This window comes from Cavia porcellus, unplaced genomic scaffold (assembly GCF_034190915.1).
Source record: "Cavia porcellus strain 051 isolate PalLab524CR breed Dunkin Hartley unplaced genomic scaffold, mCavPor4.1 scaffold_24, whole genome shotgun sequence".
In the NCBI taxonomy this organism is placed as follows: Eukaryota; Metazoa; Chordata; class Mammalia; order Rodentia; family Caviidae; genus Cavia; species Cavia porcellus.
The window spans coordinates 33,019,397-33,043,878 of record NW_026947507.1 but is presented as its reverse complement, the minus strand read 5'-3'; the positions used below and the strand labels follow the sequence as shown (position 1 = coordinate 33,043,878).

At 42.2% G+C, this 24,482-nt stretch overlaps 1 protein-coding gene across 3 annotated transcripts in view; it reads right to left on the bottom strand.

Annotated features, from left to right (window-relative positions):
• Nucleotides 1–24,482, bottom strand: part of Sh2d4a (SH2 domain containing 4A) — a 65,112-nt gene that overhangs the window by 19,695 nt on the left and 20,935 nt on the right. For 2 of the 3 annotated variants that reach the window (XM_013143633.3, XM_003479338.4), the window contains exons 5-8: nt 11,102–11,182; nt 7,409–7,520; nt 4,740–4,938; nt 1,602–1,732 (exon numbers count right to left, since the gene is read on the bottom strand). In XM_013143633.3, the coding sequence (XP_012999087.1) occupies nt 1,602–1,732; nt 4,740–4,938; nt 7,409–7,520; nt 11,102–11,182 (523 nt within the window). The remainder of the gene's footprint in view (nt 1–1,601; nt 1,733–4,739; nt 4,939–7,408; nt 7,521–11,101; nt 11,183–24,482) is intronic. The other variant, XM_013143634.3, reaches the window with a different exon arrangement.

The window sequence follows — 24,482 nt, the reverse complement described above, 5'->3', positions numbered from 1 at the left end:
TGTCTCCTTTCCCAGTTTCTCTTTCCTTTTGAACAGTTTCTTCCCATTTCACAATATCTTTTACACATTTTGGATCTTCCAAGAGGTGAAATAAATCAGACTCACATGAGACTCTGTCTCAGTAACTGTTTCTAATAGAATGGCCAATTCAAGTGCCAGACTTTTAATAACATCAGTATTTTCAATTTGTTATTCCCTAATTTAAAAAAAAAAAACCCTCCCACTGTAGTAATCAGAGATGACAGCATCCTCAGCCCAATGACACAGAAACTATAAAAGGGCTGATTTCCTCAGTGTTTATTTTAAAAGGAAAAAAGGCACCGTCAGACAGTGGTCAAAGTACCTGTCATTGGCCGGGGTTCTTCTTGCCTATCTTTGACAATGATATCTTTAAAGAACAAAAGGGAAGGAGGCTGTGATGTAACCCTGAGAGTGGAGTGGCCTCCCCTGGGACAGGACAGTTACCACAGTCTGATCACTCAAGAACACATACTTTCAAGGATTCCACAGTTCTCCCATAACCTGGCTGCAAAAGCAGCCCTGTCGGAAAAAGACTATGCCAAATAATTTTGTTCTTTTCAAAAGAGTTTGCCATGCTATGTATTTGGTGCTTACTTCTTAAGGTATATTTATATGAGCAATGATACTACTTAAATGAGCAATTCCCTACAAATAAGTCAGACCAAGGTACCCCAAGAGAAATGTGCTAAGTAGGGGAACTTTAATATCTTAAAAAAATTAAAGCACCTTTTGATATACATTTAGACAGTTGTTCCAACTGAATCGTAGGTTTTCCCCACATGTAGAGTGTTAGGTAGTGAACCCCAGAGCCTTGTGCATGCTAAGTAAGTGCTCCAGCTTCGAACTACAGCTCATCCCCAACCAAAGACCTTAGAGAAGCCAATGAAGAGCTTTGTGAAGGCATCAACTTTTCCTGAAATCTAAGAAACTGAGAGGGCAGTGATGCATGACCTGGGTAGACAGAGGGGCTTCAATTAATCAACTTTCTTAGCTCAAACACAGCTGCTACCTGTTTTAGCTACATACCAGAAACAAGGGATCAAAGCCAGGGGGCTTTTAAATTAAAGATCGCAAAGTTCAACTCCTTCAATTAAGAGAGGAGGAGAATGAAGCTCAAACAAGTTGATCTGCTACAGAGAAAGAAAATAGTTTGCACACGGCAGTCATGCAACTCCTGAATGGAGAGCTGGGTGGAAGCCTGAATTCTTGCCAAACAACTCCCTGCCCTACTGTACCCAACAACTGCAGCTGCCGCCGGGCGGAAGGAAGGTTGCTGTGTGCTGGACTCGCAATCAAATGCCCTCTGTGAGTCAGCAGGAAGCCCTGTGCTTTCCACCCACCCTGCGGGTTGCATTTGTGGTAATGAATTAGCCCACAACACACACGGTGACCGTGAATGCTGACTGCTTTCTAAACAGTCATGAGAAAGCAGCCCCCTGAAAACTTCTGAAGAACTGCTTTGTGAACATAATTTGAAAGACTCTTTGGGGGCAGCACAAATAAAAGGAAGCTTTTGTGTTGCTGCCTTCCTGGTGCTTAGCATGGTTTCGGCCTCCCTCTGAGGAGAACTCCTCACTCACCATGGAACCAGGGAGCGATGGTGTCTGAGGTCTTCTCATAGCCGGCTCGGAAGGGAAGCTGCTCCTCTTTGAACCACTGAATGATGTCCTCCTGGGCAGAGCCAGACGCCGTCCTGGACACTCCTTGATTTCTGTGATGTGCAAGACAGTTTTCAGGTGCGGGTTAACTATATGTGTGTGCGCGCGCGCACACACACACACACACACACACACACACACACTATATTCTCTCAGCCTTCAGTATACTGGGCTCTGCAGCCTTGCATTCAACATACAGTCGAAAATATCCAATGGAAAAGAAGTGTGTTTGCAATGAACTAGTGCAGACTTTTCTCCTTGTCATTTATTCCTTAAACAATATAATGACCACTTCGCATTTATAACGCATTAGGCATTATAAGTCATCTTCGGATGATTTAAAATGTACAGGGGGATGTATACAAGCTATACGCTGTGACACTGTATATAAGGAATTTGGAGCTCTTCAGACTTTGATACATCCAGGGGTCCTGAAACCACGTCATTGTAGATATCCAGGGACAACTCTGTGTGTGTGTGTGTGTGTGTGTGTGTGTGTGTGCTTGTGTGTGTGTGTGAAAGACACAGAGAGAGAGACAGAGACACAGACAGAGAGAGGCAGAGACACAGACAGAGAGAAAGCTAGTGACAGAAAAACAGAGAGTGAGACTGAGAGAATATTATATACATTCCAACATCTAGTTACGCAGGCTGAGCTAATGGGAGGTCTGGCGCCCTGCGAACCACCACGATACAATTCCTTAAGGCAGACAGAGTAAAGAGCATTAATCTGTCACTTGGCTTCTAGCCCTAAATGGTTAGTCCTAGGTATGAACCACTGCTGTGTTAACACATAAGATTTAAATTCATTTTTAATAGGAATTAGAAGGCCCATTAATTTCCAATTAAAATGTGAGAACAGAACCATTAAAAAGTTGAAATATACCCCCAAAAGTGTTTTCCTGCAGAGTATATAATTGCAAACTAAATAAATTGCATGTAATAAGATAAATTTCTTCTGAAACACTTTTGTCATTTGATTCTCTCCTCTTTCTCTGTTTGCACTGGCCTGCCCAAATTGCTTTCTCTCTCACACTTGGAAGAAATTTACTTCTATTAAAAGACAGTCTTAGGCATATAACGTATAAGGAAGAAGACTCCTTGAAGATTAAGAAGGAAAAAGAAGTAAAACACCCATTTTTAACAAGTTCAGTAGCAGAACTCAAGATCTGGAATGTGAGTGAATTTCCACTACAAAAAGCAATATTACAATGTAGTAAACGTATTTCCAAGTTCTACATAACCGCCCACTGAGCTGAATTCAATTTCAAAACAGCAATGGCAAGTATTTGGCTTGGAATTTCCTGAAATATGAATTAATCTGACACTCTTTATACTTTTTTTAGTAATGCACACTACCATCAGTTACACGTCACATGTATGTCAGACAGACACATGCACATTATGTATGCAGACACATGTATATGTTATCTCTCATGATTACTAGAACATTTTGCAGAAAATATCCTATAACATTTTACTTTCTCAAGAAGTAGACACTGCATACACTTGAAATTATATGATTAAATTTTCATAATATAGCTTCAAAATGATATTCTTTTTCCTCCATAAAATTCTTGGAGACCAAGCACAACATCAAAGACCCTGGAGAGCCAGTCTCTATCCATTCCTGGCTGGCTCCTGGCTGACCTCTGACATCGTGGTTTGTAGAGTCAGCCTAACCCCATCTCGTCTGACACACTAGGAACACATCACGCAGCGTCTTAAATTGGAAAAGATGAGCTGAGAATAGCTGGTAAGAATTGCTCATTTTCTACAGACTACTTCATTGCTGTCAATCAAGGGCACTGTGCTCTAAAAGCACTGTAGCAAAGGGACATCTGGGAAGTCATATTCTCATGCCACCCTGGGAGACTCCAGGGAATAATTCGGGGCTGTATAGACCGCGCTAACCAGGCTTTGTGGCCAGCACACAGAGATCAGCCGAGGTGAGACAGGAGGTCCACGAGGAAAACAATCATTCCCCAGACTGCCATTCTGTAGGACATGGTCATTTAGAATTGGTGCCTACATCTCAAAGTGGAACCTTTCAGGAGAGAAGTGAAAATAATTACAGTAGAGGAAAAAGTCTACCTTCGTGTTTTTTCTGAAGTCATAATCCTGTGAAAAAAGAAATGAACACCTACTAGCTCCAAGCAAAGGGAGATTTTTGCTTGTGTTTCATTTCACCATACACCTGACAAAGAAGTACTTTTAGTTTTCATTGCAAAACATAAGGTTATAGAAATTGTACCTCGTTCAATCAATGACTGATTTCTAAATATTTCCTTTTTAAATATTAGGGCTGCAAGTGTAGTTCAGTGGTAGAGCATCTCCCTAGCATGCATAAGGCCCTGGGTTCAATTCCCAGCATCCTTAACTAATTAACAATTAAATTATCTAAAAATACGGTAACACGAGTAACCAGGAAAAAAGAACTTCCTCTTCAGCAGACATGAAGCCTAGGTGGTTTCCACTATACTATCACTGTATTCTTCTTCAAAGGTTTGCCCCCAAATTGTTTTCCTAATGCCCCCACAACCTAGGAGGTCAGCAAATAGAGCATTTCCAAGTTCTCAAAATCTAAACTTGGATTTTGCAGAAAATATCCTATCACATTTGACTTCCTCAAGAAGTAGACACTGCATGCACCTCAGAACAAGGACAGCCATTGAACGCTGACTTCTCAGCAGTGAAACGAGGTCCTGGTGATGTGGAAGTCAGCCAGCCCTTACACTCTTACTTGTTCTTTTACCATGAAGAGCGTCTCAAAGGTTTCAGAAACCCATGGTGTTCTTTGCCCCTCACTTACTCACCTGCTGCCGCTGGGAGGATATGGGGCACAGAAGTTATCTAACCAGATGCTCATCTTCACTACACTATTGGTGATATAATAGTATTGTTGTGGATATTTCACAGGTAGGAAAAGGGTGAATGATCTCCCAGAAAGGGTCAGAGGTGACGATGAAGACATGAGCTGGTCCTGCACTTCTCAGGGCACTTTGAGCTTTACTCAGCACATCTCAGAACTTAGCACAAAGCCATCCTGTGGCTTCTTACCCCAGAGGCTTCGGGGGGCATCCCGCTGGTGTGAGGAACTGGGGCTTGGGTGGAAGGGGAGGTCTTCTGGGCTTCTGTGGAACACCAGCACTCTGCAGCCCCTCGCCACTTCTTCCTCTCTGGGACAGCCTCTTGTAGTCTTCCCGGGCTTGCTTAGCCAAGGAGCGCCTCTTCTCATCAGCTGCTTTGGATTTTCGCACTAGAACAACAACAGGGTTTCAGAAGGGCCTTCGTCAGCTCACTGAGACGTGAGGAGATGCAGGGATGCGCCAGAGGGCATGGAGTGGCTCTGCGGAGACCAGCACTTGTTTATATTAATGAGCAATCACTATCAATGCCTGTTATCCAGATGCTAGGGCTCACCCAACAGTCACCGCAGAATTCCTCTCTTCTTTTGGGAGCCAGGTGGTGTTTTCAGAGGAAAAAAAAGAAAGAGCACAAAGGGCCAGAATTCCCTCCAGCTGGCAAGACTAAGTGATGAACGCCACCTTGGCAAGAATTTAAGTGGGCAGGGGCAGGGAGGAGTAAAGCCAGGGTTGCATCGCTCACACACTCATGTTCGAGATGCAGTGTGTGCTAGGTCACTAGCAGAAACCTGGCAGCAGGATCCCTTAGCACCGTGTGCTGGGGACAGGGCAGAGAGCAGTGAGGCTCATTGTGAGCTGAACTGAATCTGTATTGGCCTGAGAAGAAAGAGTAAAGGACACTGAAGTATGTTCTAGATCATTGTAAAACATGCTGGTACCCATCAAGTGTACCTCAAGGCTGCCTTTCAGTATCACTTTGTACAAAGAGGGTTTTGGGTTGTTTTAGCCATATAGCGTTAAAGACTAATTTAGAACAGAAAACAATTTTTACTGAGTGTATTTGTATTTCAGGCATTGTCAGTCAGATTCTGTTACATTTGACTTCAAAGACATAGCAAAAATACCCCAGTACACTGAGATTTCAATGCATAGTACAAGGTAACCAATGATTGGATCTTATAAATATTTTTCTTTCACAAAAGATATTTTAATGGCATTTGTTGGGACTAGGAACTAATTTAGGATTTCAGTGTCCTACAAATCCTTCCACTGCTGTTCTCTTTATTACCTGCCTCAAGGGCAGTTTAGGCTTCTCTGTTTATGATGCCCTAATCCCTTCTCAAACTTGAACTCTAGCACCCTGATGCATCCCATGCTAGGCCTTCATCGGCATTGGTTTATTCCCCTATGAGGTTTATTTCTGGCAATGCCAGCTCAGTAACGGGCTGCTGGGCCACAGGCACTAGTGAAAATAAGACACAATACATCCACCTCTTATCTGTAGCTCTTCATGTCACAAAGTTCTGTGTATCCAAATATCACACTACACCCTGTGAGAACAATGCACATGAGATTAAAAATAAAATGAAACTTTTAAATAATGTATTCACTGCTGAAAACTTAGGGGAAAAAATTCCAGTCAGAAATGACAAGAAGTAAAAATTCAAATAGCTATTTCAAAAAATTGTAATAAGCACATATGTGCCGTACTACATTCCTCAAAGGAACTGGCACATGTACTTAACACATCTTAAATCTTTTGTCATGCCTTTCCCCCCTCTCTTCCTCCCTCCACCTCTTGATTCCTTTCCCACTCGAGAAAAGTCTATCTACCTACTTCGTACTATTCATTTTTTATTTTGCACTTTATTTATATTTTGAGTTTCTCATATAAGAGAAACCATGTGATACCTAAGCTTGTGTGTCTGATTTACTTTACTTAGCATTACAGACTTGAGGTGTACACATTTTCCTACAAATGACTAAAATTCATCCTTCTTTACGGCAGAGTAGCACTCCATGGTATGTAAATACCACATACTCTTTATCCATTCATCTGTTTATGAACATCAAGGCAGCCTCCAAGATTTAGCTGTTATGAATTGTGTTGCTATAAACATGGATGTGCATGTATCATTGAAATATGATGTTTTTAACTCTTTGAGGAAGATACCTAGAAAAGGAGTAACTGGGACAACAGATTTTCCATGTTTAGGTTTTTGAGGAATTTCTACACGAATGGGTGATTGTGCCAGCAACCAACAATGAAGAAGGGTTTTTCATGCAACTTATCCAGTATTTGATATTGGTTGATTTCTTGAGGACAGCTATTCTCTCTGGAATGAGATGGAATCTCAGTATTTTAATTTGCATTTCTCAAATAATCAGCAATGTTGAGTATATTTTCATGTAATCATTGGTCTTTGATCAATAATATTAAATCCCACTTCATCAAGAAACCTTGAGTCAGTAACCTTTCAGTTCTTTTCCTCATAATTTAAGCCTTTAAAAATCGTGATTTTTTTCATGCTATTTTATAGTGTTTTACTTTTGCAATCTAAAGAGATAAAAATATATTCTAAAGTCATTAAAAATTCTTCCAAACCTGCTTTTCATAGCTAGATATCATTCCATCACCTAGTTATATCATCGTGATGGTACGGAAATAAAGTAAGAATTATTTTGCAATCAAAAAGAACTCATAAACATTTGAGTAATCACTTAGTAAGAACATTTGGGTACAATTCAGTGTTAAGGCATCTCTCAAAGACTACTTTCATTCCTTCTCAGATTGATCATATTGTTATGTAAAAGATTCAGCCTAGAGGCTCAAAGATGCTCCTGGGGCCCCTGGGTACTCACAAGATGCCTGCCACTCTGAATCTTCTTTCCAGTTCTTACAAATCTGCTTGGTTTTCTCTTCATCTATTTGTTTTATTTCTTCATCTTGTTTTATTTTCACAGATTCTTCCTTCTGTTTAAAAAAAAATTGCAAACGAGCACTGGTGAGCAAATCCAGTATCTTCCTGCAAGGATGGGAGGCAAACCTGACCCCTAGTAAACCCTGGGCAACCGGGAGGCAGCTGGTGTCAGCAACCCTGGAAGCTGGTATCGCTGCTACCGGTCAGCATTCCTGAAAGGACCTTGAGGAGTCTCTGGCAGGCAGTTTCCCCGTGAGTAAAACAAGAAAGAATATTTGGTGGAGATACAGTGAGGGCTGAATTTTAGAAAGTGCCAAGCACAACAGGTAACACACAGTAAGAACGCAATGAACAGTCCTTTCCCTTGGGTGTAACACTCAGCAGCTTCAAATGTCCTTCCCTGAGGTACACACAACGTGTCACAGCACCTGTGTAAACAGCATTCCGCTGAGCCTGACGGGTCCCACTGAAGGACTGCACATTCCCAGAGCCGTGTCAGCCCGGTCTGCACATGCTCTGGAATCCTGTGCCCCGCAGTGTCTCATTACACACAACCTTAAGTGGCTCAGAAAGGAATATTTTTGTTCAAGACCAACCAGAAAAATATTTTTTTTCAAATGACCTTTGAAGCCTAAGGATTTAGCTCAGTGGCATAAGCATTTACCCGGCAAGAGCAAGGTCATGAGTTCGATCCCTAGTACCAAAATAAAATAAAATGACCTTTGAATAGGAAAAATACAGCGTAATAAATGTGAGTGTCCCTTTACAAAGGGAGTTCTGGTTTTTTTTTTTTTTTTTGACTGCAGTAAAATACATATAACGAAATTTATTATTGTTACCATTTGTAGGTACGCTGTTCTGTGATATTAAGTACAATCAAGGGAATTCACTTTGTACTAAAGAGAAATGCACACAGCAAATCACTTAATCCTAGAAAGTTGTTTTTTAAAAAATCTGGATACAGCCTTCTAAGCATTCATAACAAAACTGAATTTACAACTTAATGAATCAATAAAAGCCTTGGTTAGCTAAGTAATAAAGCAGGCTGAGTGAGCCAGCAAAGCCTGACCTTGTGTCCTTCTCCTTCACAAGGAACAGGACTTTTTTTTTTCCTTCCTGTATTTTCCTACAGAAAGATAAAGGCTTCCTTGCTGTGAAATTGTTTCACCAAACCCTGATGTTGTAAAACTTGACTTTGATCACTGTGGGAAGTCTTAAGTCACAGTGAATGTAGCGATAATTTATAGTTCAGATATAATTAAACTTTTGCACATCTTGTATTTTTCTCTTACACTGTTTTCCTGCCTAGAGCTAACCTCCTGTTTGTTAACAATAGAGTGCATGATAAAAGCCAGAGGTCCGCTTTTGGTGTTTGAAATGACTCTTAAAATTTGCAATCGTTGGTGGAAACTCTGAGTCTGAAATATATAAAAGTGTTGCTAACAGTTTCCAAACTTGAACAGAAAGAACTTAAAAGTGAAGCTTGGTTCGTCTTGAAGATGCCAGAGTATCTGTTTCTAAGGGACTAGGAATCAGAGCTATAACCTCAAACTAGGATTGTTGCGGATATCTTGGCTTAGGGTACGCAAGAACTTAAAGTGAACTTAAATTTGTTTTACCTTTTCTTCTTCATATTAATAAATAAATTAATATAAAAAATAAAGTAAAAAAAATAAAGTGAGAAGGATAAAGAAGGAATAGTAAATGAACAATACTTCGGGCAGTGCGTGGTTCAGTGGTGCTGCTCAGATGTCTGGGAGTACTGTGTTTAGTAAATCTGCTCCTTTTTAATCTGCAGCATAATTACAGGGCACAGTGGGGAAGGAGACAAAATTAATGAGCTTCACAGAGCAATAGCCGATGAGATCTGGCTCTGACCTCTCTAGTTACTCAATCTCTTGAGCAGGAAGCTGTTTCATTACCTTGGCTCTAGAGAAGCTTTGGAAGGGATCTGCTTCATTCTCTCCAATTATCAGGTGCTCCTTAGCAATGCCAAGCCAGCTCCAGCCTCAGTGCCTTTACCCCACCGCTCCTTTGGCCAGGAGCATCCTCCCCCAGACACCCACGTCAGGCCCTCCCCAGGCCCTTCCCCTCTGCTCCAGCGTCAGCTTCTCAGGCAGCCCTCTGGGACCCTTCTTTGAAACCCCCCTTCCCATCCTGTAGCCATCCTTGGACCCTGAATTCTGTTTTGGTTTCACCAATTGCACTTAGGATGGAGTGACTCCGTGGATTTAGCACTTGCCTCCTCCACTCAAAATCAGCTTCTTGCAGACAGAAATTTTATCTAAGTTGTTCGTTAAATGTGTCTCCAGTTTCCACATCAGAACCTCACATCAACAAGCACTCAGTACACATTTGTTGAATGAGTACATGGATTCGCTTTCTTAACTGACTTTACTTAAGATCACTTAATGCAGTCTAAGAAAAGCCACTGACAATTTCCTTTGATCCTTTATTGCTGCTGTTTTAGAAAAGATATGTACAGCTGTCAATACTACAAGTGTGTGGTACAAAAACCCTTGCAAATATCAAAATCTCTGTATACTCAGGTCCCTCCCATCAATGGACATCCTCCCATGTACTCTAAGCCATCTTTTATAACACCCCATACAATGTAAATGCTATAAGAATTTATTATATATATTTTTGAGACAGAGGCTCCTAAGTCACTAGGTTGCCCAAGCTGGACTTGAACATTTATCCTCCTGCCTCAGCCTCCTGGAGTGCTGGAATTATAGCCCAGAGCCACTACATCCAGTTTATTAAGCTGTGTTGTTTAGGGAATAATGACCAAAAAAATCTGTAGACAGATGCAAAATTGTTTTCAAACATTTTTGATCTGTGGTTGGTTGAATTCCCACATGTTTAACTCATAGATAGAGGGCTCACTATTACACATATGGGAATAGAATTCCAAAATTTCATCATAGTTTCTTGAAATTTCAAAACTGCAGTCTACCCAGGTCCACACACATCCTGTGGAGAAATCAGGAAATCCACAGAACTGGATGGCCAGGCCCTCTCTAGCCCAGTCCCAGGCCTGCAGCTATTCAGAACCTTCCTATCCTGCTGTTTCAGACTTTCTGTGGGTCAAATCCAACTGCAGTTCCTAAGTGCAAGTATACAGCTCATTCACTTTGCACAGTGTATGATGTGCCAACAAAAGGCATGGTGAGGAAGGGCTTGGTCTGTAGGCAGAACATCCCATCTGGATGGACAGGGGAGTGACCCAGTGCCTGCAGCAGCTCTGGCTCAGTGGACCTGGGCGGCACAGATGCTGCTCCTTCAAGGGTCAGGTTCACGGAAACACAATCAACTTCCCTGGAGCACACCATCTGTCACTCTGAAATCAGTCTTCCCTCCATGTCTGCAGTGGCCCAGGATCTCACCTCTGCCTTAGCTCTCCAATGAGGAGTTCAGCAGCTACACCCCACCATCTGTTCTTTCCATGACATCCAAGAAGTTCCCACCCCGAGATAAATGGGTAAAGATGGATAGCTGCATTTGCAGTTTTTAAGACAGATTTCACATTCTATTGCTTCACTTCTGCATGAGACTAATAAACTAATTTGTGACACGTTAGTGTAAATGGCTGTGCATTTAGCCCCCTGAAGACAGAACGTAAGTCTTTTACCTGGTGAAATCCATATGCCTTCATACGATTGATAGAATCTGCCAACATTTGTTGAACATTTCTTGAAGAACTGGAGGGTGACTAAAATTAAATGAAACACATTTTTGTAGCACTTAGAACTGTGATGTAATTTCAAAAGCTAATCTGTCAGTGCTTCCCTAGTTTCTACATTCTCTATTGCTGTCCACCATCCTCAGAGCTGTAGCCACCAAAATTTCCCCTCCTAGTGGTACCTGAACTCCTGAGCCAAACCTGACCTGAGCAGCAGGCCCACGAAGCCTCGGCACCCTCATTCAGGGAGGGCACAGAAATGAAGCTCTTGGAGAGCCAGGAGCCAACAGTTTGGTGTGTCTTACTCTTGTCTGGCCATGGGGCCTTGCAATGACTTCTAGACACTGACAATACTCCCTAATTTAAATTCCCTTCATGCTTGATCTCTACATCCCCCGTGTTTGTTCAGATAAGAGAAATGCCTTAGTCTCTAGCACTTAGCTATGTAACACTGGACCTCTCTCCAGGCCTGGAGATCTGCCTGGGATGCCTGTTTGAAGCCAGGGAGTCCAGCCTCAATCATACCTCTCTTCTTTCCCTGCCCTTGTTTATACTGTTCCAGGTAGATTTCTCAGGAGGAAACTTCCCAGATCCGTTTTCCTGGATTCTCTAGTGTCATTCCTCCCCGGCATGCACTAAACCTCTCTGGCATTGTGACCAAGCTGGCAGGATCACCACAGGTACCTCTTAAAACTTGCTCAGTTACACAAGATCCTGTCCTTCCTCTGGGCACTGAGCATGAGCTAAGTCCAGCGTGGGTAGCCACACACCCCATGACAGTCCTACATAGTCAACATGGCCCACATTACTATAGCTTACATGTCTTATCCCTGGGGACTCTTTCTTGTTTTGGCACAGATCAGAAATCATTAACAAATTTTCAGCAAAAGGTCAGTACCAGTACTCGGCAAGGAGCCCAGAGGGCGGTGTGAGGTTACTACCATGCTGTGTGGAAACCAGTGTGGCAGAGACCACCAGTTTCGCAGTAATGTCCCTTTCCATAGCACTGGAGTACATGGCTACCCAGCCACACTACTGCTCCAGCGATGAGGAGTGCCCAGGTGAAGAAGTTATCTCAACACAATGCAGGTGACAACTGAATTTGCTCTTTCTTTTCAAGTCCTTAAAACATCCTTCACGCACTGCTCCAGGCTCTTTCTCTCTCCTTGACTAGGAATGGTGACAGTGGCCACGCCACCAAGGACCTCAGGGTCACCAAAACCTGAAACCATGAATGATTGTGTGGGGCTGATCCCTCCTGAGCTAGAACACCCCTCCTGTACTGATAATAGAAAAGGTAATTTGCATTGTGATTTATGCATTGCACAAAACGGGTCTGTTTTCTTCAAACCTTTACCTGATGAGACTGTCCGTGATAAATGCTAGTGAAGTTTTGCGCTCTCTCCTTAGCGATTCCCACTCATCACAGGTAGCTCGAAAAACGCTGCTTTAACAAATGATTACTATCACTACAGACCTACTATGGCCAGGTGCTGCATTAGTGATTTATTATTTTAGTTCCAATAACATCTCTGAGGGATGGGCGACATAATGCCCAATTTTCAGATGAAGAAACTAAGAGTCAGAGGAGTTGTGCAGTCTGCTCAGGACCACACAGCTGCCTTGGGCCAGAGTTTATGCTTTTTCCACTTTGCGGACATTATAGTGACAAGAAAATGAGCCATAGATCGAAAGTCTCCTCGTGCTTATTACTTGGCAAAGCAGTAAATCAAGAGTTTCCCAATCACTATTTACTATCTCCTCTCTACCTTTCGTCATTATAATATTATGAAAGAATGCTTAGCTGCTTTTCATCTAACAAAGACCAGTACCCTAAACAGTTCCTTGATTCATGAACAAGTGTTCCAAGAGGTTTTGCACAAGTCTGTGAAAAATTCAAAATAACTGAAAATCTTTGAAGGTATTTTTAAAATAAGGACAATAGCTGTGAAAATAAGTTCCCTGTCTTTTCCTCACTGATCTAAGGTCCATGGGGATGGCAACAAAAATGACCAGTCTCTTATGTGTTCAAAATGAGGAGGCAAATAACCATCCTCCCTTGACACCTGCTCGAATTTTGTAGATAAGAGTTCCAAATATTCTATCGGTACTCAGGATCTGAAGAACCAGGAACTGTTGCTACAGTTTGGGCCCAAGTGTCCCCCAAAGGCCCACATCACTATCAGGAGATAGAAGTAAGCTGCAGGAAGAGGTCTTTAGGTTATTAAGAGCATGCTCTTGAAGGGGACTGTCAAGTCCCAGCCCCTTCCTCTGTGTCTCTTTTGTTTCCTGGTCAGGAGTTGAGTGGCCTTGTGCTGTCATATGCTGCCACCATGATGTCCTGCCTCCCCACAGGCTCAAAAACAATGGAGCCATTCGTGCATGGACTGAAATCTCCAAATCTGTGAGCCTCGATAAACCTTTTCTCTAGGAAAATTGATTGTCTCAGTGTTCTGTAGTGATGGAGAGCTGACCAGCACACCTACGTAATAAGCAGTCTTGCTCCAAGATTTTGTCAGCAGCATGTTCATTGTGTTCTGCCCTTGAGCTCTAAACAAACTCTTGGTTGTTTATTGAATTAGCACCAGAGCAACAGGCATCTAATGCCTTTTAGCTGCAGATAACTTCAAACATAATAAAATCAAACAGAACAGAATAAAATAGAAACAATGAATGTAATAAAGGACTTTAAAACAAGCCTATAGTAGATCCAAAATTGCTACCATAATACATTTTGCTAGCATTGAATTAGCTGCTCTTGCCATTGGATTTGACATAATCAAACAAAACAGAAGAGAATAAAACCCAACCCAACCAAACAATGGAAATGATACAGGACTTCCAAAACAAAGCCATAGGGAATCAACAATGGCTGCAACCCTCAGAAGGAGATCCTCCCTAGATGTCACACTACGTACTGATATCTCTGAAGCTATGATTAGACCACTGGCCCTAGACCTACTATGTTAGTGAAACAACGAAGCACCTAGATAGTTATCACAGCCTGTGTTTCTCTGGTAATCTGATCACTTACAGTGAGGGCTGGAGTGGGGATGGGGGTGCTGTACTTCTTGCTTGCCAGCCTGCACACCTGAAGGGCTAGGATCTAGCTGTTCCAGTCCAGAAGTGGCCCACTCATGGTGCTGGTTCCTAGACTGGGCTTGCTTGCTGGTGTGGCCTTGTTCTCTCTACCTCTGGTCCATGAATGGTGCTGACTCATGGGGAAAGGCTGGGTCTGCCTGCCAGTCCAGTGGTGGCCCACACATGGTGCTGTTTCTCAGACAGGGCCATGTTTTCTCTATGCCCTGTTCACCACCACCGGCTTTTAAAAACTTATCTGAAATTTTCTTCTCATTGTGTGCCTTTTCTTACTAGCCCTTTCAATGGGCTCACTGCTTTGGCATTTATCTTATATTTCAAGGTTATTAATATTCTTACAACAACCTCAAGCTAAGCACAGATGTGTACCAGATAGCATGATGGAAGGACCTGAGGTCAGGGATTGAAGTGATTGCCATTGACACCATGTACATGTGCTGGGCAAGGGTGCCATGCATTCTTTGTCTATGAGGTTTTAGATTTTATTTTCGTGTACCAAAGTTCACCAGCTGATTCCACAGAAGAAGAGTTTTAGCATAGAATTGGTAAATGTAGCAACCACTCCAGAGATGGATACATCTACTCAAATACTTCCATATGTTACAGCATTCTATGAAACCAAAAATGTTCACCTATATCAAGAATAACATTTATAAAAGTTCTGCTTTGCAAGTTGATGCAAGATTTGCCATTATTCTAAAGTATTAAAATAATATGAAGAACTTAATACCTACAGGTTCATTCAGATACATTTCCAAGTTCTACATATCCAGGAAATGCATCACTTACAATATAACATACTAAAAACAGTGCGATCCAAAAGAAATTCCTCTTAATAAGATTATATCCAATTTAAACAGTGATGAATTGCATTGCCAATAACAGAAGGAAACTACCTCAGAAAGATCACTGCCATTCAAAGCATTTCCAAAGGAAGATCAAAGGCGTCCTTAGAGAAGGTACTATGTTCTCTCTAAAGCACCCATGGGATGCTCTTTTCCAGGGACTGTTCCACATAGTTCCTACACAAAAAGAAAGCTACGTGCATAATTTCATCTTACAAAGCACTTTCAAGTCTAGTACATCATTTGACTTTCCTATCAGGTGTCAGAGTAGGTAAGTATTATCCCTTTTCCCAAGAGGTAAGGTGACTCATTAATAGGGAGGAGAATAGGGACTGGAACCTATGTCCTGCTGTATGTAAGGCTTGCTCCTTCCATGGGGGTCCAGACGAGCCTGTGTGTGCTCTCACCTACATCAGCCTCTACCATAACTGTCCACCTGCTACATTAGAGATTTTTGGCAGCTGATGAAACTCTAGAGGCAGGGCTAAGAAAATCTTGCCTGCTTCATATCTGCTGTACTATGAAGATTTATGCAGAAGCTCCCCAAAATAAAAAGAGAAAGTGAATGCTAATAACAAAGGGAGGTGAGAACATCCTGCAGACTCCAAGTTAGAATGAAGACTGATGACATCTAGGAGCATATTCTACCTGGACTGGCCAGAGGAGAGTATCTCTAAAATACAGTTAAACTCAGAAGCACAAGACTCAAATCTACATAAGCAAATGAATTACAAACAGATGTTGCTGGCATTAATACCACATGGTTATTATTTCACCAGAGAACAGGTGTCACATGAGAAGGATTATTCTAATTATACTTGCTTTTAAAACTGATTTGGAAAACCATTCATTCTGGCTCTTAACTTAATAGTCACAGTTTTTAAAAGTAGGGTTACACAGTCAGACAAATGCCAAATGCCTGTAATTGAAACTAAACCAGGAAATTCCAATTAACAGAAGTCTTTAAGCATTCAGTGTCTGTGCTAAAGATGAAAATGGTGAGTGGACAGGGAAAAAACAAGAGTTTATTTTTGAAAAGACAACACTAAGTATTTACTCAGTCCAGGTCTTACACCTCGGAGATCCAAAACACTTCTCAATGGGATGATGATTAGAACAGTAACTTCCACAAGGGCAAAAACCAAGCCAGCTTGGCTCACTGCTGTGTGAACTACCAACAAACAGAACAGGCAGATGCACTTAGTAGGGCCTCATACATACGTGATGAATGAAGAAACACATTTTCTATCATTAAAAGATATATAATGTAGTTTACTATTCATCAAGATAGCCTATATTTAAGTATTCTGAACACCAATAGACTGTAATTCACTCATCTTGCTAACCATGTCCCTGAAATGATCAGATCTGCCTCTTCCAAACCATTTTTAATAAAAAGACAGCTTCCCCATGATGACTGAAACACTAATAAACTAAGTATACCAAGCCGTAGCTTTTGTTTCTGCAATAACAGGACAGGGACAATAGAGTTACAAATTGTGCTTTGATGAAGCTACAAATAGTGATTGGGAACAGGAAGAGTTTCCTAAGGCCAAAAGACTAACAAGATGAAAAGCGGGACATAAATTTAAATTTTATTACTGAAAATACAGTATCTGTTCCCTATAGAGTAATTATATTGAAACATGAATCAGGACAATAGAGACCTGAGGAAATCATTCCCCTTTTCTTTAATATTGTCCCCTTGAAAACTCATGACAGAGACTATTGAATACTCTCACTTAAAAATACCGCAAACTCTAGCTGAGTGAGATGGCACATGCCTGATAATCCTACACTCTGAGAATTGAGGCAGGAGGATGCCAAATTTAAGCCCTGGGCAACTTTCGTGACTTATTAAGGCCCTGTATCAAGATTTTAAAAAGGGGAAGGAGAACGAGGATGTATCTCACTGCAAAGTCCCTGGGTTCAATCCTCAGTACTGCTCCCCCCACACACAGAACTCTAACATGATGTGTGACTGCAACACACCTTTAAACACACACTTGTCTTAATAGCTTTTATTTTGAACACTTAGAGTATCAAACTGTCACAACAGATGAACATAAGTTCACCTCCACTGCACTTTCCTCCAGCCCCAAAATCAATGCACAAGCAACAGACTTGGACAGCAGAAAACGCAATGATACAGATCTGGGAAAAGTGCTTCCGATCTGGAAGAGTTTCTAGGGTCACAGGTAACATTCGCATCCATGAAAAAGAAAAAATAAAAGTAAAGAGATAAATGCATTGCTAAATATAAAATATAAGCACAAAATAATAAAGGACTGTTGAGAGAATATTCAGTCTTCAATCCTTAGTGATTCAGACGATTTGATGTAATGGGACATAGAGATGTAGCTACAAACAATAATAGAAAATAACTTCCCATCATATATAATATGTCATAAAATACTGTTTTCACTGATAGTGTTTCAGTTGAGTCTCACATTCACCTAATGTCATGAAGCTACTATAACCTCTAGTTTAATTGCAAGGAGATAAACAACTGTCTCCAATGCTGAAGCTGACCTCAAGTCTCCTGACTCAGGACACCTCATTTTTCTTCCTAGTACACTGCTTCCAAGAAGTTGCACAGTGAATCATTGCAGATGTCACTTGCTATATAGTTGTAGGTTAAGAAGATGGTAACAAAAGAAATGCGAGTTATCACCTTTGCAATGCACAGTTCTCCAGACTACAAATCTATTTTTTTCTACCTGACACCATGTTCAGTTTTTTAATTAAGATACTGCTTTCATTTTTTGTTTAAATCACAACAGCCTGAATGACTTCAGTGTTAACATTTTGTGACTCTATATACAATTCTATCCTACAAACTACCGTGACACTCTGTTAGTCACATGGAAAGTACTTGGAGAAGTTTATAAAGCTCTGATTGTGAGTCCATTCTCAAATCAGTGTGATAAGCATAAATTTCTCCCATCTGTGTCTGTCTGGTCTATCCAATACCTTATCTCTGGCAAAAATATTGAAATGCTTCCCTCCTGTGTACTAGAGAGGGAAATACATCACGGAAAACAGTTACTGGTTGGGGACAAGACTGTCTCTCTTCTTTCTTTGTATCCAACTCAATCCTCAAATACTGGCATTTGTTCCAGAAATGGATTTGCTCACTGTGTTCTCTCTGGGGTTTACCATAAGTGTGCACCTGACCTACCATGGCAATTTGGCCACCTGCAGACTGGTCCCAGGCCACATCACATTGGCTCCACCAGGTTCAAGGTGTCTACGCTGAGGCTGGGGTGCAGGCTTCTCAATCCCTCTTCTCTTCCCACTAAACTTCACTGCTCACTGCTGCCTGGTCACCTTGAACAATTTTTTTTTCAAGAGGTGATTGTATGTGGAGGTCCTTTGCACTACAGCCCTCCTTCTTACCCGCTGCTCAAAAACCTGTCTTGGCCTACCTGGGAAATAGCTACTTCTTGCCCTTCTCAAAAATGTAGAGTCACATCCTTTCCTCCACAGAGGAAGACATCACTAATTGATTGCTTGTCTCATGTGTTAGTTTTGGGTTGCTGTCAACCCCCACTTTAGAGAAAGCCCAAGCCACAGGCAACCCTAAACTTTCACTGCTGAGCAATAGCACTTTGAGGTGAATCAGTAACAAAAAACAACTCAACATATTCGTTTCTGTTGTTTGAAGGAAACTGTCTGGTCTTTGAAGCTTTTAAATCACTCCTTTATAGAAGCAAACAACTAAAATCCAGCACTCGAAAACTGCTGGTTAATTGCTTGGGAGAAGAGGTGGGGAAGAAAGCAAACCTAAGAGGAAGTTCTTCGTTATGTCTTAAAATTATTCTATTGGTAGCTCTTCAACTCTATCTATGTATAAGAACATGTTGTTTTGAGTTACAGGAACAGTTAAAAACATAGCTAAAACTCACCGCAGCTTCAGTGTCACATACACTATTGCAATGTACATTTTACTGGAGTGTTTCTGTTATCATTTCTTGTCATAGTGAAATGACAGATTTAAAAGCAAGTATGAGAGACATGGGGAAGTGGGAAATTGCACACACTTGTGCATGTGTGCATGCAATATGCTGCTGGGTGTGTGTTTGTGTTGTGTTTGTGTAGCGGAGCAAGGGAGTGCAGAGGCAAAAGGTCTCATCTCTAACTAATCACTTGGTTAAAGATGTGACTGAGAAGACTCTTGCTCGAGGCTTTTTAATATGCTAGCTGCAAGGCCTTTTTAAAAATTCTTTATTGTAATGGTTTGAATTCCTGGTGTTTGTGTTCTTTTTTAATCTATTCTTTTGTTGGGTGGCCAACTCTGAAGGCCATTTCTGTAAGAATAGTGGAATAATTCTCTGGAGATAAAATCTAAAAATGAGCAGATATACTTTCATTCAAGGTCCCCTTCAGGAGCAAGGACAGTGGGTCCACTGATTAATGAGTTCCCAGACTGGAAATGACCCATAAGCAGACAAACACAAAGGGCCTTATCTTTGAGTTAGCATCCACTGCCTTTCTCCCATCTGTGCTCAGCCTTCTCTGTCCTCCGGCATCTCCTGCTGTCTACAGTAGACAGTGCCTAAGGGCTGCAGGTGATGGGGAGCTACCAGTTCCCCATCCAACTCCCCCGGCAGGGAAGAGCTGTTCCCACGGTGCCTCACCTGTCATCTTCTCTGCATCCCATTAGCTCCCCATCACACTTGTCCTTTTCTGGGAAAGGATTTTGCTTCCCCACCTACACGTCTCCAAACCTGGCTGAGGACAGCTAAATCCTAACCATCACCTCCGGTTCAGTGACAGGTTCCCAGGAACACTGACAGCTGCTCCCTGTGATCCACCCAGAACCATAGCACTCTCCCCAAGTATGGAGCAGAGCATCATAGCTGAGATTCCTTAGCTGTGTACCCCTGGCAAAGACAAGGATAAGGCAGATATTTATTTCACGGAAGGCAACAGCTTCATAGAGGAAAACCTATATATCAATTCTAACCTGGGTATTATTTCATCCTCCTCTTCCTCAGAGTGGACAAACCAACCAGCCTCCCTTCGCCTCCAACTCATCCTCTGAGAAATGAGAAGAACCAAGCCTGGGCTCCAGATAAGAACAGGAACTTACAGTTGAAGGACTTCAGGGGACTTCAACGGACAGTATGCCCCAAGATGCAGAGTTGCCTCTAAGTACAGAAGCTGCCGTTGCCCCCAGACTAGATGTCTCCTATTACTGTGTGAACAGCGCAGCTTCCAAGTATCTGGCATTTAGTTGGGCATTCTTAATTTTGGATGCATGTTTGGTAAAATAAAAGTTTTAAATTAAAAAATAAAAATGCTTTGGTGGTTCTGGGGATGGACTTCTGAGGGCTGTGTCCCCGCCCCTTTTCTCGCTCTCTCACTTTTGAGACAGTCTTACTAAGATTTCCAGGCTGGTCTCAAACTTGCAATTCTTCTGCCTCAATCCCCCAAGTAGCTGGAATTACAGCATGGGCTACTGCATCGGACTTTAATATCCACTTTTCAAATTCTTTTGTAGCAATTACCCTGAATGGATCGAAAGATGCTCTGATACTGGACCTCAAATGTTCTCAACCTCATAGGAGGGGGTCAAATAACTCTGGCCAGAACCCCCAGATTTGCTTCTTGTGGCTATCAGGGTAAAGCAGAAATTCTGCATTCCCATACTTGGAAAATCTTCCACTGCTCTGAAGGGGCCACCTCAAATGAGAACACTGTCTAACGAAGCTGTAGCCCAAATCACACAAGTATAAAATAATCCAAAAGCAAACCTACAGATTGGCTGTTTAGAATTCTAGCTAAATCTTCAGAAACAGTTCCGTGGAGGAAAGGATGTGACTCTACATTTTTGAGAAGGGCAAGAAGTAGCTATTTCCCAGGTGGACCAAGAGAGGTTTTTGAGCAGCGGGTAAGAAGGAGGGCTGTAGTGCAAAGGACCTCCACATACAATCACCTCTTGACCACTGAACACTTCAATTTGTGCTGTATTCACAGAACCGACATTGAATTAACCTTGACCTTGCACGTCACCTCCCTGCCCAACTGCTGCTTGATCATTAAAGCCCAAACTTCATGATGTGGCTTATCAATGGAAACTGTACAGAAACCCCAAGGAAAAGCCAGCAGTGATATGAGAAAACATTAGATTCTCTTCAGGTCATACAGGCATGGGTGTTGGTTTAGGATTGTGTTTGGTGCTAGGAGGAAGCTTGTGAGGAATCATTTGAGCAATAAGATTCCATGTATGTGACTGACTCTTAAAGTATGGTTGGGCTGTCTGGAACAGTCTGACAACAAGGATGTGAGTGAGGCCTTGCCCTGGCTCATCAGTAAAGAGTGTAGCAATCAATTAGTGATGTCTGCCCTGGTACAGCCCTCATACTTTGGCTGTGTGGCTGCCACACTGAACAATCTCAGTTTGTAAATAAGGAAACCAAACTCCTGCAGAAACAAGACGAAGAAAGTCTGGCCCTTCCGACTTGCTTTCATTACATTACCCAAGCTCAGAAACAATCTTTTGTTGATATTCTTGAAATCCAAAATCTCTGAAAATGCATCACTCATAGGGAAGACAAAGCCTGACCTGAACTAGCACAAAGCTATTCACAATATTTACAATGTTTGATTACAATGTGCTGTCTGAACCTCACCTGTGGGGTATATATTATATTGGAGATGCATAGTATTTCTTTTATAAAACCTTGAATAGTCTGAAATATGAAACACATCTTGGTCTAGATGTTTTAGATAGGGATGACAGATCTGGACTGCTGGCCATTTCCTAAAGGGGTTATGGAAAGAATGATCTTCCCTTCCAAAAATTCATAATCTAATACTCATAAACCTAATAATCTATCATGTTACATGGCAAAAGAACAGACATTACATCAGAATTAGTATCCTGGGTTATCCCACAGGACGATCCAATCTTACCACCCCTTAAAAGCAGCCAACTTTCCCCAACAGCTGGGAGAGGGGAGTCAGAGAGATTCTAGGAAAGAGGGGAACTTGATCCACCCTTGCTGGTGGAGCCCACATGGAAAGGAAACCAAGGAATGCAGGTGCTTCCAGTAGCAAGGGCTGTCCCCTGATTGACAGTAAGGAAGCAAAGCGGTCCCCATCTGATCAGCAATTTAGATAAGCCCAGGAACACATTCCTTTCCACCATCTCCAAACAAGAGCCCTTTGTGGCTGACACCTTGAGTTCAGCCTTATGAGACCATAAACAGAGAGCCCAGCCATGCCACACAAGACTTCTGACCTGAAGACATCTGAGGTGAGAAATGGCTTAACTCTCTGAAGGCACCAAATTTAGCTACCTGTTATGACAGAAACCCAAAACTAACACATGAGACAAGCCTGTTTCCACTTCCAGAACGTAGCCTCTCACCATCCACTCTCTTTCAGTGTTGGAGCCAAAGTATGTGATGGAACCGGGTTATTTTCCATGTAGCTCCACATACAGAAGGCTCTGCAGCTCTTCTCCCTGATGTTCTGCACCCCAGAACTGAGGATTCTTTCCCCCTGTTTCTGTATCCTTTTCTCATATTTCCACTCCTCTCCATCCCCGCCTTCTCCAAACCAATGGGCCCCTCTCCACCAGGAACCTGATTAAATCTTGTCTCATTCTGTGCTTCTAACTGCTTCTCTTCTCCCTAGTGGGATTAAGACTCTCAAAGTGGAGGAAGGCCTTGTCTTATGTCTCCCTCGTGGTTCCATAGCATCCTACATCACACACATGAAACCCGGCATGAGTATTCCTCAGAGAGTCATGGGTTTTCTCAACCCAGTTCCGCAGGACAGACAGTGGGGTGTCATGAGAAGAGACTAGCATGCAGGAAGCCAGGCTTCCAGCATTTCTAGTTAGAGTAACCAGCTCCTCTGATTTGTACTGAGATTTGCAACTTTCAAAGCATTTCTAAGTAGATTATCTCCGGTGATTTGTTTTTACCCAAAATTCCATAAGATAAATAAGGGAGGTAGGGTTTTTGCTTGTTTGTTTGCTTTATTTTGTTTGTCTTCATTTTGTTTTTTTGGTACTGGTGACTGAACTCAGGGCCTTTGCAATGAGCTACATGTCCAGCCCCTTTTTATATTTTTTATTTCAAGACAGGATCTCACTAGGCTGCTAGATTATGCAGGGGTACTCAAACTGGCAATCCTTTTATGGCAGGTATTTTTAAGTCCCCATTCTTACAGATGAAAAACAGGTGCTGGAAAAATTTATCAAACTTGCCCAGCCAGCCTTCTTGAAGATCAGAAACCCACACAGGAGGGAACTGGCGGGTGACAGCTGTGGCCATAGAGAAGTCCCGTCTGTGTGAATCGGGCTGCTCCAGGTCCCGGGCAGTGAGATTTAATCCTGCCTGTTCCTCACTGCTGCCTCAGGGCCTCCTCTTGCTCTGCTCCAGTATTTCTTGTTGAGATAGCTCCTTTTAATCTAAAGCTAAGAAAGCTAGGACTACAGCATTCTGCCCACCATGGGAATAAAAGGTCCACAACAGGTCCTGAATCCTGACCGCAGCAGGGTGACCACGCAGCTACAGATGCAACACTTTCCCTGGACAGAGAAGGACAGGGATCTGAAGTGAGCAGCCCCCAGCTCCATCTCTAATCTGGGCTTTCACAGACCATTGTCCTTGAATCTTCTACTTGGAGAACAAAAATCTCTGCCTCGTTCTTTCGATGGTTGCTGTGAGGCTGAAATGACACACTGAATGTGAGTCTTTGGGGAACTGTACAGTACCACAGATACGCAAACCACCAAGCCCCTCATCCCAGCCATTGTCACCCCATAACCAGCATCAAGGAAAATCTGCCTTTTCCCCAACTAATATGCCTGGTTCCTGGCTATGTTCTCTATCATGCTTGCCTGCTTTCCTTCTGAATTTTCTTTTCTTTTCTTTCTTTTTTCTTTTCTTTTCTTCCTTCCTTCCTTCCTTCCTCCCTCCCTCCCTCCCTTTCTTCTCTCCTTCCTTCTTCATTTTGTGGTACTAGAGATTGAATCATCGATATGCTGAAACAGAGATTGATACTCATTGATATGCTGAAACAGGTCCTCACTGTGTTTCCCAGGTTGGCCTTGAACTTGCAATCCTTTTTCCTCAGTCTCCTAAATAGCTCTGATTAGAGGTATATGCCACTGTTGCCTGGCTTGGCTATGCTCCTTTCATGTGTTGTTTCCTTTCTTGAAGCTGGCCTTGGCATTCTTTTGATCCAAATTCATCTTATTCAAAAAATTAACGGGTAAAGAGGGAGGACAATAAAGAGGAAACTGTGAGACTGACTCCAACTTCATGGGCCAAAGTTTATGGACTCTGTCTATACATTTGCCTCAATCTTTTCATAAGGTTATCAGCGCATAGCTGAAAAACACTGCTTAATGCTAAGGCAGAAAG